General features: G+C 42.0%; 2 protein-coding genes and 1 pseudogene across 2 annotated transcripts in view; 1 reads left to right on the top strand and 2 right to left on the bottom strand.

The window, feature by feature from the left end:
* The first annotated feature begins 865 nt into the window (after positions 1 to 865).
* Positions 866 to 7,406, top strand: LOC117475473 (netrin-4-like). Its single transcript, XM_034121693.1, has 10 exons — positions 866 to 1,369; positions 1,901 to 2,394; positions 3,010 to 3,324; positions 3,618 to 3,744; positions 4,564 to 4,752; positions 5,567 to 5,783; positions 6,178 to 6,305; positions 6,420 to 6,488; positions 6,606 to 6,776; positions 7,285 to 7,406. Exons 1-10 carry the CDS (start codon positions 1,279 to 1,281, stop codon positions 7,404 to 7,406), a joined length of 1,923 nt encoding a protein of 640 aa, XP_033977584.1. The 5' UTR covers positions 866 to 1,278.
* Positions 7,407 to 8,840: 1,434 nt separating this feature from the next.
* Positions 8,841 to 11,405, bottom strand: LOC117475487 (annotated as a pseudogene).
* A 1,899-nt stretch (positions 11,406 to 13,304) lies between these two features.
* The window catches only part of LOC117475343 (protein transport protein Sec61 subunit alpha-like), a 6,138-nt gene continuing 3,596 nt past the window's right edge, over positions 13,305 to 15,846 (bottom strand). The window contains exons 2-6 of the mRNA XM_034121490.1: positions 15,199 to 15,382; positions 14,917 to 15,111; positions 14,055 to 14,246; positions 13,885 to 13,961; positions 13,305 to 13,779 (exon numbers count right to left, since the gene is read on the bottom strand). Of these exons, the coding sequence (XP_033977381.1) occupies positions 13,593 to 13,779; positions 13,885 to 13,961; positions 14,055 to 14,246; positions 14,917 to 15,111; positions 15,199 to 15,382 (835 nt within the window). The 3' untranslated portion in view covers positions 13,305 to 13,592. The remainder of the gene's footprint in view (positions 13,780 to 13,884; positions 13,962 to 14,054; positions 14,247 to 14,916; positions 15,112 to 15,198; positions 15,383 to 15,846) is intronic.

Below are 15,846 nucleotides of genomic sequence, written 5' to 3'. Positions count from 1 at the left end.
AGACAATTTACATGACATTATAGACATTTATGAAAACCAATCCCATTCTGTGTGTCCATTCCAATTTCTGAGCCCTCTGTATTTGAAGTTGAGCCATAAAGCCTAAGAGACATAATGTTTATCCTTCGGGATGCCAGGCTCAGCAAAGCACTGAGATTTGCTGATGTGTGTGGTTTAAAATAATTGAAAAAGGACTGTCATGTATCAGACCATGTGTTTATTATCCAGGGCTATAATGAAGAATGGCAGAGTAATCTATCCAGTCAGGCAGACAGATGGGAGAAAGGCCCTTTTCGTGTCCAAGTCATTTGCATGAAAGTCCAAGCTGTCAGATTCTTTGGTGCCACAATGCGCCATCAAGCTGCAAATAACTGCACTGAGGACTATTTTTGTCTCCCTCTCAGGTTTCTCCCTGCTAGACTTCAAAGAGACCTGTAACTTGGAATTACTGCAGCTGAAAAACAGGAGGGCAGAAACAGATAAACTAATTTCCTCGCCCCATTACGAGGCCCTGGTTATAGTGGAGGGACCTGGTTTAGATGGTATGCGCTGTGCGGCTGGTTCACATTAACTGCGTTGACGAATCCGTGCGAGTCGCAAGTCTGTCCTCCCCATGCGCACGTTTTTTTGTTTTTTTTTGCTAAATCCCAATGATACACTCGTCCAGAGTAGAAAAAAATACATCAACTCCATCAAGGGTTTAGTGTTGTTGCAGCACAGCGTAGGCCTACTCACAGTGTGTGCGTGCATGAGTGTGTGGGCGGGGAGGGACAGTGGATAAATAGAGCGCACACTCCACTTCTGTGCGTAAACGCGTAGAGAACCGACACTGAGCTTTCAGATTGGCTGTGATAATTAAAACATTTACATTAATTAATCGGCGTAAAAAATAATAATAATCGCTTTTCATAACACAAAGACAACATTTTTTGCGCAAATTGGATCAAGACAAACATCTATCGAATTGGAATCAGTAACATTCCGTTCATTCCTGGACTAACCAATGAGACGTTGTTGCTGCGACGGGGGCGCGCAATCCACTCCCGTCAGAGAGATGGCATAGCTGTTGTTCCTGAGGATGCTTTGAACTTTATCAAGGATTTTGTTCCTGAGGGTAAATTGGAGGGGGAAAAAGGACTCATCTGAATGCTTTGCGCATTGCGTAATTGCCAGAGAAATGCGCTGGTGCGTTAGATAAGCTGCACATAATGTTGGGACAAATCTCTGCTGGAAAGCGTTTATCGCACCGTTTATGTTGCAAACACAGCAGAAACAAAGATGAGAGAGTTTAGTATGTTGGGGAAAGGTCGGCATCGGATGCTGCTGGCGCTCTGTTGGCTGTTTTTGATTCTGACGAGGAGCGGAGCAGGTGAGGTGCACCACCATCATCACCATCAACATCATGCTCTTTTTCTCTTAATCTCCTGCGTCATTCTGGCTGAACTTGCCTTCTTGTTTGCCCCTGTTGTGTTTAGGCTATGTTATTGATTGGGAAGACAATTGTGGGTGACTCAGCTGAGTAACATATGTATTGAATGACATTATTTCTGCATGGTTATTAGTTGTGACATTTTTAAGACCTAAATGTTAAAGCCCTACTTGTTGATACATTTGATCTGGGGCTGCTTGTGTCTTTCTTGCCTTTACATGTAACCTGAGCATGCTGTCCAATGGGGAAAGGGCAGGATTCTGTGTCACATCAGAGAAAGCATAACTAAAAAATTCATGGCAAACACAAAGAGGAGGACCTTGGTTTTGTCCATGATGTCAGCGATGGAAAGTGCTTGTTTTGAATGTTTTGTGCCACCAGATATCTTGTTAAAGCACCTGAATACTTGTATTATATAACTATCATATCAGTGATATGATATCACTGACCCTCCATCACCCTCTGTGTCAGTCTCCAGATGTGTGGACCATGCCTGCAGTCCGCCCATTGGGAACCTGGCTAGTGGCAGGACCCTCCTCACCCACTCCAGCTGCTGTGGAAACAGCTCCTTCCACCGTAGCCCTTGCCCTTATCCAACAGTGACCCACCACGCCCTTTGCCCCAATGACACCCATCCACCTGCTCACATGACTGATGACCCTTTCCTGCATCCAGACACGTGGTGGGCATCAGGTGCAGGCCCCACCGAGCAGGAGCAGCAGGATGAGATCCGGTTGGACTTGGAGAGCCACTTCTGCATGTCCCACATGGTTTTGGTGTTCCGGTCCCCGCGGCCTGCTGCCATGGCCATCGACCGCTCAGCTGACTTTGGAAAGACCTGGGAAACTCTGAAGCTCTTTGCGCACAACTGCAGCGAGGAGTTTGGTTTGCCTGATGACTTCACTCAGCCAGGCTCTTTGTGCACATCCCGTTATACCAGTCCTACACCCTGCAGTGGGGGGGAGGTAAGAGAGTTTATGCCAAGATTTAGTGGTGAAAGAAGCACTTTTACTTTAAACGAGCTATACCACAGTAGGAGCACTAAGAGAACTGTATGAAATCTTACTTATGTAAAAGTAGGAAAGTATTAGCATCAGAATATACTTAAAGTGCAGAAATGGCATAAGAAATAAGAAATATTTGTATTATATTATTGTATAATGGTGCATTAACGTGTTTATCACTACAATGTTGCAGCTGCTAAAGGTGGGGCTTATTTGCACTACTTTATACACTACTGGGTAGCATGTGAATGTGCACTCTGGGAATAATAGACTCTTAACATATAATAATACTAAATAAAGTACATTATTTTGTAGTTGATTTTGTATTTTTAGTTGTAATCAGCAAAGTTAAAACTAAAGTTATCAAATAAATGTGAACAGAATATTTCCTTCTGAACTGTTATGGAGTACAAGTACCAGCAAATGGGAATAGCCAAGTAAACAAATAGTAACATAATATTGTTAATACAGTACTTAGTTACTTTCCACTACTGCAAAGCTGTAATGTATAATCTTTAGGGAGTTCCTCAGGGTTTGATTCAGCTCCAATTGGTGCTCTGTTATTCTCCTCGGCAGGTAATATTGCGGACACTTGACCCCTTCAGTGCTAAAACTCTGGACCCTTACAGTCCGGAGGCCCTCGCCCGCCTGACCCTCACTAACCTCCGCATCAGACTGCTGAAAGCTCAGAGCTGCCCGGGACCTCTACATCCTCCGGCAGCCTGGACAAGCCCCACAGACTCAGCTCTCACTTCCACATCCTCCACAGAAAGCGCAGCACCTTACGCTATTTATACTCTATTGGCCAGAGGGACCTGCCTGTGCCACGGACACGCTGAGAATTGTGTAGCATACAACAGCAGCGAAGACACAAGGCAGGACAGTAACATGGTGAGTGGCTTTTCCTGTGTTTCAAAGTAAAATAACAACAGTTGGTAATACAATTCGAGAAAGTGAGTCTGTCAGTTACTGCACTGGCCTGTGTTCTATTACAATGTAGTAAAACACACATCAGGAAGTTAAGTCAAGATGTGAAAAGCACTTACTGATGTAAGAATGGCCAGTTAAAGAGATTTCAATTGTTTGATTTACTCTCTACACCACCTGCCTGGATCTATTTTATAGCTCTCTCCAGACGGCAGGTGTAGGTGAAGTAACTAAGCAACCCCGGATGTGTTTTCCAGGTGTCCGGTAGGTGCATGTGTGCTCACCACACAGCGGGGGATCACTGTGAGAAGTGCGCCCCGCTCTACAATGATCGTCCCTGGAGGCCGGCCAACAGCAGCAGCGGGGAGTCCAACCCGTGCCAGAGTGAGTGACCACCAACACGCTGCACGCTAACCATGCTGCTGAGAAAAACCAGAGAAGAGCTTCAAAAGTGGGCTGTAACAGGAACTATACATAGTTTTTATCAAGCGTCCATCTAGCAGGGTTTTAAATACTTAAGTTTTGTCAATGTGAGAACATCATTTTGACAACAGTGTTTTGAACATGGTATACAAATAGGCTTTATAGACTCAAGCAAATCCGAACATACTAAATCTAATATACTTATAATGCATTTTGTATCCGCTTGTAGCACTTATTTATAAGCACTTTATAGCACTTATAGGATCAAGGTCACTCACTGACAAAGGATCATAGTGTATTATGATTTCCTAATACATTATAATAGCAAACATCTGTTTAAAATACATCAACCAAGTTAAAGGCAGATATAATCAAATCACAAGCTGCCTTTAAATCACTTCAAATTGTAATTTTGTGCTTTAAATAAAAAGAAAAAAAAACATAATTAAAACAAAAATGTCAAAATGTGACTATTAATTATGAAGTGTTATGATACTGGACTTTATAAATCGTAATAAAATGCTTCGAAATTAAACATGAATATTTTCCAAGTACTTCTTACTTTAATAATGACAGGCTAAAAGCAGATTATAGTAGACTATGAGTATACAGTTTTTGACGCATTCCCTGCTACCATACAATAAAACCATAATTATAGACATTGGCCTCATTAAAAATGTTACCCAAAAACCTAACCCATAATGTGCCTGTACCCCGTGTTCCCTGTTGTCTCTCCCCCTCCTCCCTCCCCATCACTTTGTCTCTCTCTCACGCCTTCAGAGTGCCAGTGCCACGCTCACGCAGAGCGCTGCCACTTCTCTCCGAGGGCCTGGCTCTCCTCTGGGGGCACCAGTGGGGGCGTTTGTGACGACTGCAGGCACAACACTGTGGGGCGCAGGTGCCAGCGATGTCGCCATGGTTACCACCGCCACCCATCCCTGCCCCTCAACTCCCCCCACGCCTGCACACGTAAGGACCCTCATCGCTGAGTTGATCTTAGAGTTGCACATTTCTGCTCCGCACTACCTCTTGTTTAAATCTGCATAGCTCTCCACTTTCAACCAACTACTTGTCATATTTTATTATACTTTACTGTACTTAGTTTTTCACATATTTATATTTTGTGTACATTTTGTCTTTATTTTTAATTTATTACAATTGTTTTAAAATAGTTTCTAAAATAGCTTTTATAATAGTACAATTTGTTGCCCTTCTTCAATTTTTTGCTTTGAAGTAAAAATTAGAAGTACTGCATTGAGAAAGGTACCTAAGTAAAAGTATTTACGTACAATAAGGAAAATGTACTTAAAGTATTCAGAGTAATCTTCACATTTAAAAAGCTGGAACTGCGATTCATTTTCTGTTGTCGCACTTGTGGTTTTAGTTGCTCTGCATAACATTTTGGATGGTTTAATCTATACCAAATAATCCTATTTTAAACGGTTTTTTTCAAGTATTGTTTGTCAAAATCTGAATTTATAAAGTACCTAGTAAATAAATCTGTAAAATAAATATATTGGAATAAAAAGTACAATATTGGCTCCCAGAATCTAGTAGAAAAGAAGTATAAAGTAGTATAAAATGAAAATACTCAGGTAAAGTACAAGTACCTCAAATGTGTACTTGAGTATAGCACTTGAGTAAATGTACTGGTGGTGTTTGTTCAAAGTAAGACGTCTTATAGCTCCATCTGCTGGCACTTTTCTAAATCCATAATTTGACAATAATAGAAGAGTAAAAAATAAATGTAGGAGCATCATACTTAACTGTGTGTGTTTCTCAGGCTGCTGGTGTGATCCTCGGGGGTCTTTGTCCACTCGTCCGGGGGAAGAGGGACCCTGGTGCCACCCGAGGAGCGGGCAGTGCCCCTGCAGACCCGGGGTCTGGGGCGCGAGCTGCAGCCACTGCCAGCCCGGACACTGGGGGTTTGGAGAGGAGGGCTGTAGACCCTGCGCCTGCCCTCACAGCTGTGATCCAATCACAGGGCAGTGTCTGGACAGGTTAGCCATATAATCTATCCACGACGTAATCATTCACACGTCAAGGCAGAAGCTAAAACTTAATCACTGTGGTTATTGCTCATTTATACTTCCAGTTGAGCTTAAACCTGCTCAGACGTTCACACTTTTTCCAAATGTGCAAAAAAAATGATATTGAGCAACCAGTCTTTCCAACAATAATTATACTGTAATTTGATAGGTTAGTTTAAATGAATTCTGAAGATATAGCTGTTTTGATAAATGTGCTAGTATGTATATTCGAAATATTTGTATTTTGCTATTTGGCATATAGCATATGTTCTCCCTTTGATATTAATGATTTTTTATGCATGGCCTTGTTTGATAAAGACATTATAGTAACAATCACCTGATGGGTTCAATTCCACCATTGCAGCTACTCAAATAACCAGGTGTTCAACGTGCCCATTGGTGGAAAGATCCCTGACCTGGATCACATGTTCACATTAGAAGAAGAGGTTCAGTGGTCGAAGGAGCTCGCCGTCTCTGCTCTGCATTACACAGGTGAGTCTGATGTTCATCTGCATTGCATGGCTTTAAACTGTGGAATCATAGTGATGTATTGAGGGTAATCTTGGAGGTAAGAGTGGATCAGGAATAACTCATGTCTGTATGCAGGAAAGTGCAGCTGTAAGGAGAAAAAGCTGAGGAGTGCGTTGGACCTCTGTAAGACCAAACATGATTATGGTAAGAAAGGATGTGTAATTATTATCACTCGTTTAATAACCGTTTCATGAATTGTGATCTATACTTGCTTCATAATGCCTCCCCTCAGTATTCTCTCTTCCTGTGTGACCCTGACAGTGATCAAGGCCAGTGTGCTGTCCGCTCACGACAAAGGCAGCCACGCAGAAGTGCAGGTCAAAGTTCGCAAGGTCCTTCGATCAGGCCAGGTGGCGCTGAGCTTAGGGACCATCAGCATCTACCCTCTGTCCTGGACCAGCCGCGGCTGCACCTGTCCCATTCTAAACCCAGGTAAAATGATTATAATTCAGTTCAAATGTAAATGTACTTAGTCTAGATACTTATTTATATATTATTACAATATGCAGAATTTATTTTACATAGTTACTTATACCATTGTGTTCCTTGTACTTTTTTTATTTCCATTTCTTCTTGCACTATTTTTCTTTTCTTTTTATGTCTTAAGAATATTGTATGTTGCATTGTAGGAGGAGCCTGGGACCTAATATGGGTCTTTTTACTGCCAAAACTACACTCTAGCTATTGTGTTTGTGACAATTAAGCCTTTGAATTTGAATCTTAATATGTATTTATCTTGATCTTATTTTTAATTTTAGACGCATAGGTCAATATCTATAAATGGAAGAACCAGTTGAAAACATGGCAAAGAAAAGGAACTTGTGAACAAGTACACGAGACACAGTAACGTTCCGCTTTCTGGACACATTTTAAAAATGTAACAGAGGAATATAGATGTGTTACTAGACCAGGTCAATAATGTCTTACCTCTCTCACCTAGGTATGGAGTATTTGCTGGCGGGGCCCCGAGGAGGCAGGAACAGGCCGTCTGCTGGTCACCATGCAGAGCGTGGTCGTCCCGTGGACACCGCGGCTCGGCCTACTGGTATCAGAGGGCCCTGAGGAACGGATGTACATGAATATAGATCTACACAGGCAGGACAGACTGCAGAAGATTTGGCAAGGACATTTGAGTCAGTGGACAATTCAGAAAGGGGACTGAAAATCACTGACGACATGCTGCCTCATTCAGAGGAGTCAAACTCATGACTGTGTGGTACTCACAATGTGTGTGTGTGCAACACAAAATAAAGACTGAAGTGAGTTCCTGGATTTATTAAGATCTGAGTTTAACAAGTCAGTATTTTATCACCACTTTCTTTTCAGCAAAGAGCAAGGTAATGATGTCCAACTGGGTTTCTCAAAGTTTATTTATACACATGTTGAAGCCTATATGATTTTGATAATAAAATACTATGAAACTATAACATTACTGATATTCCAGAAATGCAAGCTAGTATTAGGCTGTTAAATATGATGGTCGGTTCTGTCATAATACACGGCTTACTTGTACATATTAGTTAAAAACATTTATTACATTTTCAAGATGTGAACATTTAAAACTGACTGACATTAAAGGTGGGGTAGGTAAGTTTGAGAAAACGGCTCAAGATACACTTTTTGTTATATTCCATGGAATGCTCTTAACATCCCGATAGCAATGAATATCTTAAGTGCTTTGACAAAAAAATCAATAAAAAAATGTCATCTGTGGAAGCCGTAGTACTGTAAAAAGCTACGACCAATCATTTTAGCCGGCCCAGCTAAAATAACTGGATGGCCTACCTGCCTGTCAGCCTTCCATCTGTGCACAAACTTATCTCGTGCCCTCATTGGTCATGTGCGCGTTCGTGTGTGTTGGAGGAGGGGCTCTGTAAGGAAGTGGCAGATTTTCTCCGGTTGTGTATTTTATTCTAGCGATCTCGAGCCGGTTTCTCAAACTTACCTACCCCACCTTTAAGAAGGCTTTGTCTTCATACGAAAACAGGAACATCTGATTTTTCCACAAATCATTTTAATCTGGACATGTTTGAGAAACACAGATCAAGTATTTTAGAGGAAGGTCACTGAATGGTGATCAGAGCAGAGTCCAGACAGTGTTCAGACAACAAAAAACATTTATGCACCGACAGTAAAATGTAACAAACCACTTTGGTCTTGGCCAGATACAGTATCAATTATGAAGATGACAACAACTTTCCATATGCCAATTAATGTAGATGGAAACCCTGAAGTTCTTACAAGATGTCAACAAACGCAGCTAAAAACCTCTCTTCATTTTACCCAAACAGAAGCCTTGTTTTTTTTTACCAATTAAAGGGCATTCTGTCTTTTTAGTAAGAGAATAAAGGAAGGGAAATAAATGTTAAACTGCAGTAACACAAACAAGAAAAAGAAGCTCCAATCAAAAGATTAAGTGATTCCTGCTTGGATTACTATCAAATTGCATAATGAATCGAAGCCGGTGCTGTATATTTCTGGGCTGTCAACATTAACAGGATAACACACAAGAAATTAAATCCCAATTGCCTATAAAGGGACTCTTTCACTGATGTGCCTGCAGTTCAGCCCGCTGTCATTAAATCATATTCTTCAATGATCTTTGAGTGCCAGTGAAACAAAGCAGCCTATACTTTGTACATACGCTATGTTCATCTGCATTCACAAAGTCCTTCACTGATTGCCTGTAAATATGGCCCATTAGAATCAGAGCTATGTCAGTAAGTCCTCTCTGTCTGTGGGCTTAATCAGGTGAAGAGGCCAATCAGAGCTCCTCCTGGAGAGTCAGTTCTGCCGGGCAGTGATTGGACACAGAGAAGTCTGGATGAGCACTGGTGGACCTTAGCTGGCACTCGGGGTTTCTGTGAGCGATGCGCTGTCAGGTGAGGCATCAGCAGCAGGTGTAGCATCAGCAGCAGGTGTAGCATCAGCAGCAGCAGCAGCAGGGAGAGAGTCAGTTTCAGGGGGCGAGGCGGAGCCTCAGTCGGGGCAGCAGAACCAGAACCAGAGTTGGACTCTGCTTCGGAGGAGCTTTCTTTATCTTCCTCTTGAGGGTAGAGCTCGGGGTACTTCTGCATGCACTCTTGCATACCGCGGAAGTTGTCGATGCAGTCGGAGCCCTTCAGCTCCTCCTTACTGTAATGGAAGCAGGAAAAGGCCTCTTTAAACTGAGAGCCGCACGGTCCACTGGCCATGCCGCCAAGGCACGGGCAGTTCCAGTTGATGTCTCCATTAGCCAAAATCAGACCTTAAGGAAAGGAAAGCAGAAGGAAGTAAGTTAAAAGAATACTTGTATGAGGTAATGTTTGGAAGTCTGATCCTGTTTTTCCACAATGACTAACCCTGTTCCTCATAAGGATCATCGGGGTCATCTGCAATGAGCTCAGCGTTGCTGGGTGCCTCATGGTCCTCCTTGGTCACAAAGATGATGCGATCCTTACCTTTAATAACAAAAACAAATAACAAAATCATGGATTTGTCATATAGCACTTAAAAACCAAGTAACAATGTGTTTTACAAAGATGTATAAAAATGGCAGATAATATAAAACATAACTGATACAGTATTAATGACAAGCAAGGTATCAATAACTTAAAGGTGGGGTAGGTAATTTTGGAGAAACCAGCTCGAGTGCGCTAGGATTTGAAAATACACAACCGGAAAAAATCTGCACAGATGGAAGGCTGACAGGCAGGTAGGCCATCCAGTTATTTTAGCCGGGCCGGCTAAAATGATTGGTCGTGCTTTTTACAGTTTTACGGCTTCAACAGAGGACATTTTTTTATGGATTTTTTGTCAAAGCACTTAAGATATTCATTGCTATCGGGATGTTAAGAGCATTCCATGGAATATAACAAAAAGTGTATCTCGAGCCGGTTTTCTCAAACTACCTACCCCACCTTTAAACAGTAAAAATAAGTATTCTCTATACTGAAAAACAACCAATAACATAACAAGTAAATGTGAAAAGTCCTAAAAAAGCATCAGTACCATTTAAAATCCAGTCTGATCTCTGGATCAGTTATCCAGTGTTGAGATGCTAAACTAGGTGTAATGTTGGAATCTTCATAGGGAGTTGCCTTTAAAGTTACTGCAGCCCTATTTGACTTGTTAAATCTTGGAGAGGTTGACAAGAATTCAGCATCAACAAACATGGGTTTATAGATTCCTACATGTTTTTTTGAGATATGACAAAGTTGCAGAAAGCGTTATTAAATGACAGACTTCACCTGTTGGTAAAAGTGACATTTGTCATCTCTCCTCTGGACATATTTTTGTACACCCCATGAAAGACACACTCACAGGACTTAACAGGTGTGTAGCTCAAATACAAATTAATGTTGTAGCCTTCAGTTTGGAAATGGGTGTGGCAGACAGAGCAAGGGCACCGGAAGTAAGTGGGGAAAAGGAGTGGGGAGACGACATTTCCTCCTCGACTTTACTGGCGTTGCTATGATCCCATCTCAAGATTATATCATTGTCTTCATTTGCTATGTACAGCAAGAGCAACCAGAGTCAGTTCAAATGTATGATAAATAAATAACTGTACAAAAATAAACTAAAAATGCCCTCTACTAGTTTATATTTCGAGTAGAAGTAGAAAACCAGTTCACGAAGCTGGTAACAGTGACCCCTGTGGGGGCACTGTGCCAGTAACCTGGTTTAACCTGACCTGTCAACTGATAGCCCTGGACGTGCCACCAGGCTCAGAGCTAGCCCTTTCCACCTAACGTCTATCAAAGGTGTCCGATCAGATTACGACAATGACCAATGTGTTTTATCACAACAATGCGAACACCCTTAATAATAAGCCTCATTCAATGCATGCAGCTTCCTCGCTACCAGCCATGTAACTGTTAGCTAACTTACTGAAATATCCGGCTTCTTCTAGAAGTTAGCCTTAGCATGGTGGCTAACTCGGTGACATTGCCAAGCCATGGACATGGAGTGACAACATGAATGAAGAGATTTAGATTACCTTCCTGTTTGCAGTACGACATGTCTGCCACTGGTTCAGTCCGTTGCCCTCCGTGGTAGAAGATGACCGGTGTGACAGCAGAAATTACTAAGTGAAACCGTCTCATTCTGACTAAGATACCCGGCTTCCAAACGGCCCCCCCGTTACCCCTCTGACCCTTCGGTCACATGTGGTCGCACAATTATGACGTCACTCGACCGTCATGATTTATATGGCAACTGTTGTTAACAACATAGGCGTTCATTTGAGCTGGGGACATGTTTCTGAAATGGCCAATTTATCCCCACCAAATGTGTAAAGTATAACTTACAAATGTTCTGAAAAATAGCATGCACAAGAAATATAATAAACAAGAACACTGGGTTTAGTGTCAAGATGTGAAGTAAGTCAGTAATTTTTTTTTGTTGCAAAACATTTTTAATGCTATATTTTTTCACGTTTTATATTGAATGTTGTACAAAATACTCACGTTTATCACTTTATTTATGTCGTTTTACAAAATATATAAAGTTCATATTAAATGTCTTTATATATTTTTTATAATTGTATTATGCATTATATTCTTATTTTTTACTTGATGTATTGTCTGTTCGACCCTTCCGGAGGGGATTCGTGTCTGCCAAAACAGTTTGGTATGGCAAAATATATGTGATAACTAACCCTACACATATTCTATTTTTTATTGTAAGGGACAATGAGATGCAAAGGTGAATTAGGGTCAACATGTACATTACATGTTCACTTGTTAGATGCTTTTATCCAAAGCAAACTTACATACACTCAATACTGTGGGCAATCCCCACAGGAACAATATGGGGTGAAGAGTCTTGGTTGGAACCAGAGCTTCCCTGAAGATCAATGCACCACCCCAATGAGCCACAGCCTCCCCAATGTTTAATGTTTAAATGTTATGTATTCTTAACTATCACCCAATTAAATGTTATCAATGCACTGCCTCATATATTTTATGATTCTCTTTCTTCAGATCAAAGGATTTCTAAATGGAGTTCTAAGAGTCTATAGATAACTGCAATTCTGGTTCGTTTTCTTCATCCATCTTATTGATTACAGTTTTCATTGTATACATTAAAGCTCTGTCAGTAAAGATTTGATATAAAAATTGGAGTAAAATGTAAAGAGGTACTGATGCATCAGAACATACACGTTCAATAGCAAAATCACTCTAGTTATTTTTTTTACTCTCAACTATTTGAAGTGTGGTCATATCAACTACTTCTACAGGGACCTCTGGTGGAATTAAGTGCAAGGTACAACCTAATTAACCTACACGCCAGGTTATAAATCACAATACAATGGCTTAGAAAACTATCTCATCTCTAGAGGGTACATCAGTGCACACAAATCTTGAGATCAGTAACGTGTGTGTTGTGTCACCAAGCTGGTCACAGAACATGCAGGATCAAAGCACACAAAGGGGGATAATAGGAATAAAAAACACATTTTCAGCTATGTATGGAAAAAATCTTGTTTTTTTTTTTAATAACAATGTCTGTTACATAAAGTAAAAACCACAAATGAAACCCTTTCTCATCCCTATCAAACCCACCCTCATCCCCGACCACGTCGGGCAATTTTGTGCAGCAATACAGTCTGGGAATAAAAGAGCATGACGACACAGACACACACTTTCCTTTGAGGACCCAGACAGAGGACAAACACATTTGCCCTACATAAGACCAGAGTGAATATAAACATAGTCCATCATTAAAAATATCCAAAAAATAAAACCATAGACGGCTTTGTCTGAGATTACCAGAGACCTCATCAGGAGTGCAAGCATATTTTATTTATACTGTTCAAACCCTACTATAGGCTCCCAGAAACCTCAGCCATGATTGCTACTTTGAGATGAACCTGACATGGCTTTCTTTCAACTCCCCCAAAAGGTCCAGGCAGTGCTTTCAGCTTAAAATTAGCACTATCACGTCGTCCTGTCTTAGTGTTCCTTGAACATGCTGCGATGAACAATGCCCGAGGGTAAATCAAAGACAGCTCCTCACACTGATGTGCTTTTAGGCATTTTTCAGCTTTTAAGACAGTCAGTGGGGACTTGGGCAGCCTGCTGGGAAAACGGTTTCAACTGCTAAAAAAGTAATGGTGGAAAACACAGATAGCGGAGAAAAAAAAAAACCTATTCCAGCTGCAAAATGAACTGATTGTGCGAAATTGCAAAAAATTGCAAAATTAAAACAATGGTGGGGGGCGGGTGGATGCTTTGTGTCTTATGTGTGTCCGAAGGTTGGTATTTTTTAGAAGAGCAGTGCTCCCATGCTGCCCATTTCGCTCTGCTCCTTCACAAAGATTTCAAAGTACTGGTAGATGATGGTCACAGCCAAGAGGATTCCTGTCCCCGAACCAATGGCCCCCAGGAAGTCAGCCATGACGGACAGCCCTCCTATGCAGAGGCCACCGAAGGCAGCAGCTGTGGGGATGTACCTGTGAATAATAAATCCAGCGTCAATACAAAAAATATTCTGAAGGACAACTTTCCATATGCTGCAGGTAACACACATGACATCTGAGACTCAGAATGCTTTGTACCTGTTCAGCTCATGCACCATGGAGGTCTCTCTGTGTCCCCTCATCACCATCTGCTGCTCCTTCAGCTGCTTCGCCACCTGACACGCACAGAGTGATACATGAGGGTTAATTTCATGCGGGATTGATGCAAAGCAAAGTTGTCAATGCTTTTGTAAAAGCACAAGACTTACATCTTTAGCAGAAGATCCTGAGACCTCGATCCAGGTCTTTGAGAAGAAGGCGCAGGAGCCGAGCATGAAGACGATGTAGATGGCAGCGTGAACCGGGTCGTCCAGGACCGAGCCAAACGACTCCGGAGGGGAGAGGTAGTAGCAGAGCCCGGCCACAGGGTAGGCTCGAGCAGGTCCACCACTCGTTGCATCCTAATCACAATGAGATATTATAAATAAGATGATGCAGGTCCAACACGAGAGACAGAACCCAACCGTTCCCCCATTTATGAAAATACCACATGGTTTCAGCTAAACTGACTTTTGGTACCCGTTCTATTTCTGTATTGTTTCCCACTAAGGATTGTTCCCCTTAGTGTAAGAGGGATTCTCAGCTGGTCACCTTAACAACGCCATGTTCAACTGCATGACATCAGCTGAAAACTTGTTGAATACTTTCACCATAAAAGAGGAATGTCTGCACTCCACAAAAAATTGCGACCGCTTAAGAGGGTAGCTTTACTATTTAATAATTGTAGATTTGTGTAGGGCCATGGTCTCCAGGGTTTTATATTCACCCTTTAGTATCGGCTCAGATTACTTGGAACCTTGTCGACGTAGTGGTACCAAAAGCAAGTACAAGATATTATCCAAAACTCTTGCTAGTTTAAAATCAAAAAAGTCAAGCTGTATATACTGTGCGGTGGAAATGCAGCATAATATGTAATTCAATCTCCTCTAGTTAAACATAGACTAAGACTGGATATATCTATTGTCTCAAGCATTATACGCACAACAGAAGTGTCACCAATTCTAATAATAGTGTACCGTTGAATTTAATTGAATAAACGTGCTGGAGGTGCAGCTCCACTGTCATACTTACAGACCAGGTTCCTAGGAGGTTCACGAGGAAGTTCCCGCTAAAACGAGTTGAGAGCATCTGAGAGATGACGTAGAGATTGGAGACGAGGGCAGACTGCAGGATGGGGATGTTGGAGGTGTAGAACAGTTTGATGGGGTAGGTGTTGTACTGACCACGGTAGCGTGCTGACTTGATGGGCAGGTCGACCCTGAAGCCCTGGTGAGGTAAAGAAGCGCGCCATCAGTAATGCCATCCAAATTTTTTCAGTGCAATAACATCAGGTAAGACTTAGTGGCAGCTCACCTGGAAGTATATGACCACAGCAAACACGAAGACGGTGGCGATGAGGTTCAAGATGTTAGGCAGGTTCTGTCTGTAGAAGGCTTCTCTCAGGGCGCGCACCTTGTCTGTGCGGGTGGCCAGGAGATGGAAGAGGGCGATGATGGCTCCCTCAAACTCAGTACCTGAAAAACAACAGCAGTGACAGTGTTAGCCATTATAATTAGAGATGCTCCGATCGATCGGCCACCGATCGATATCGGCCGATACTCACTCTCTACCGATCGATCGGTGCTCTCTAAAAATGCCGATCGCATGACGTAAAAGGATGACGTAAAATACATGACACTTTCCTCTGTGCGCGGCAAAACAAGCTCGCCAAAATGGCTTCACCAGTCTGGCAGTATTTTAAGGTGTCCGAAAATGACAAAAAATAGCGGTATGCAACGTGTGTGAAGCAGAAATCCTGCAGCTCCACCCGCTGTGACGGACCGGTGAGCGAAGCAAAACACACACTAAGAGTTAGACCTAACACACTTAGCTATTTTATCTACCTCTGGAACAAGCTAAACTAGTTATACATATATTTATTCTTCACTGTCGGATCACTCATTACTGGATCAGTGAGCTGCATGAGACGATACTGACAGGCTGTCAGAGAGAGAGAGAGAG

Source organism: Trematomus bernacchii, unplaced genomic scaffold, assembly GCF_902827165.1.
Source record: "Trematomus bernacchii unplaced genomic scaffold, fTreBer1.1, whole genome shotgun sequence".
Classification (NCBI taxonomy): Eukaryota; Metazoa; Chordata; class Actinopteri; order Perciformes; family Nototheniidae; genus Trematomus; species Trematomus bernacchii.
Note: the sequence above shows the minus strand (reverse complement) of the source record. Positions and strands in the feature narration are given on the sequence as shown.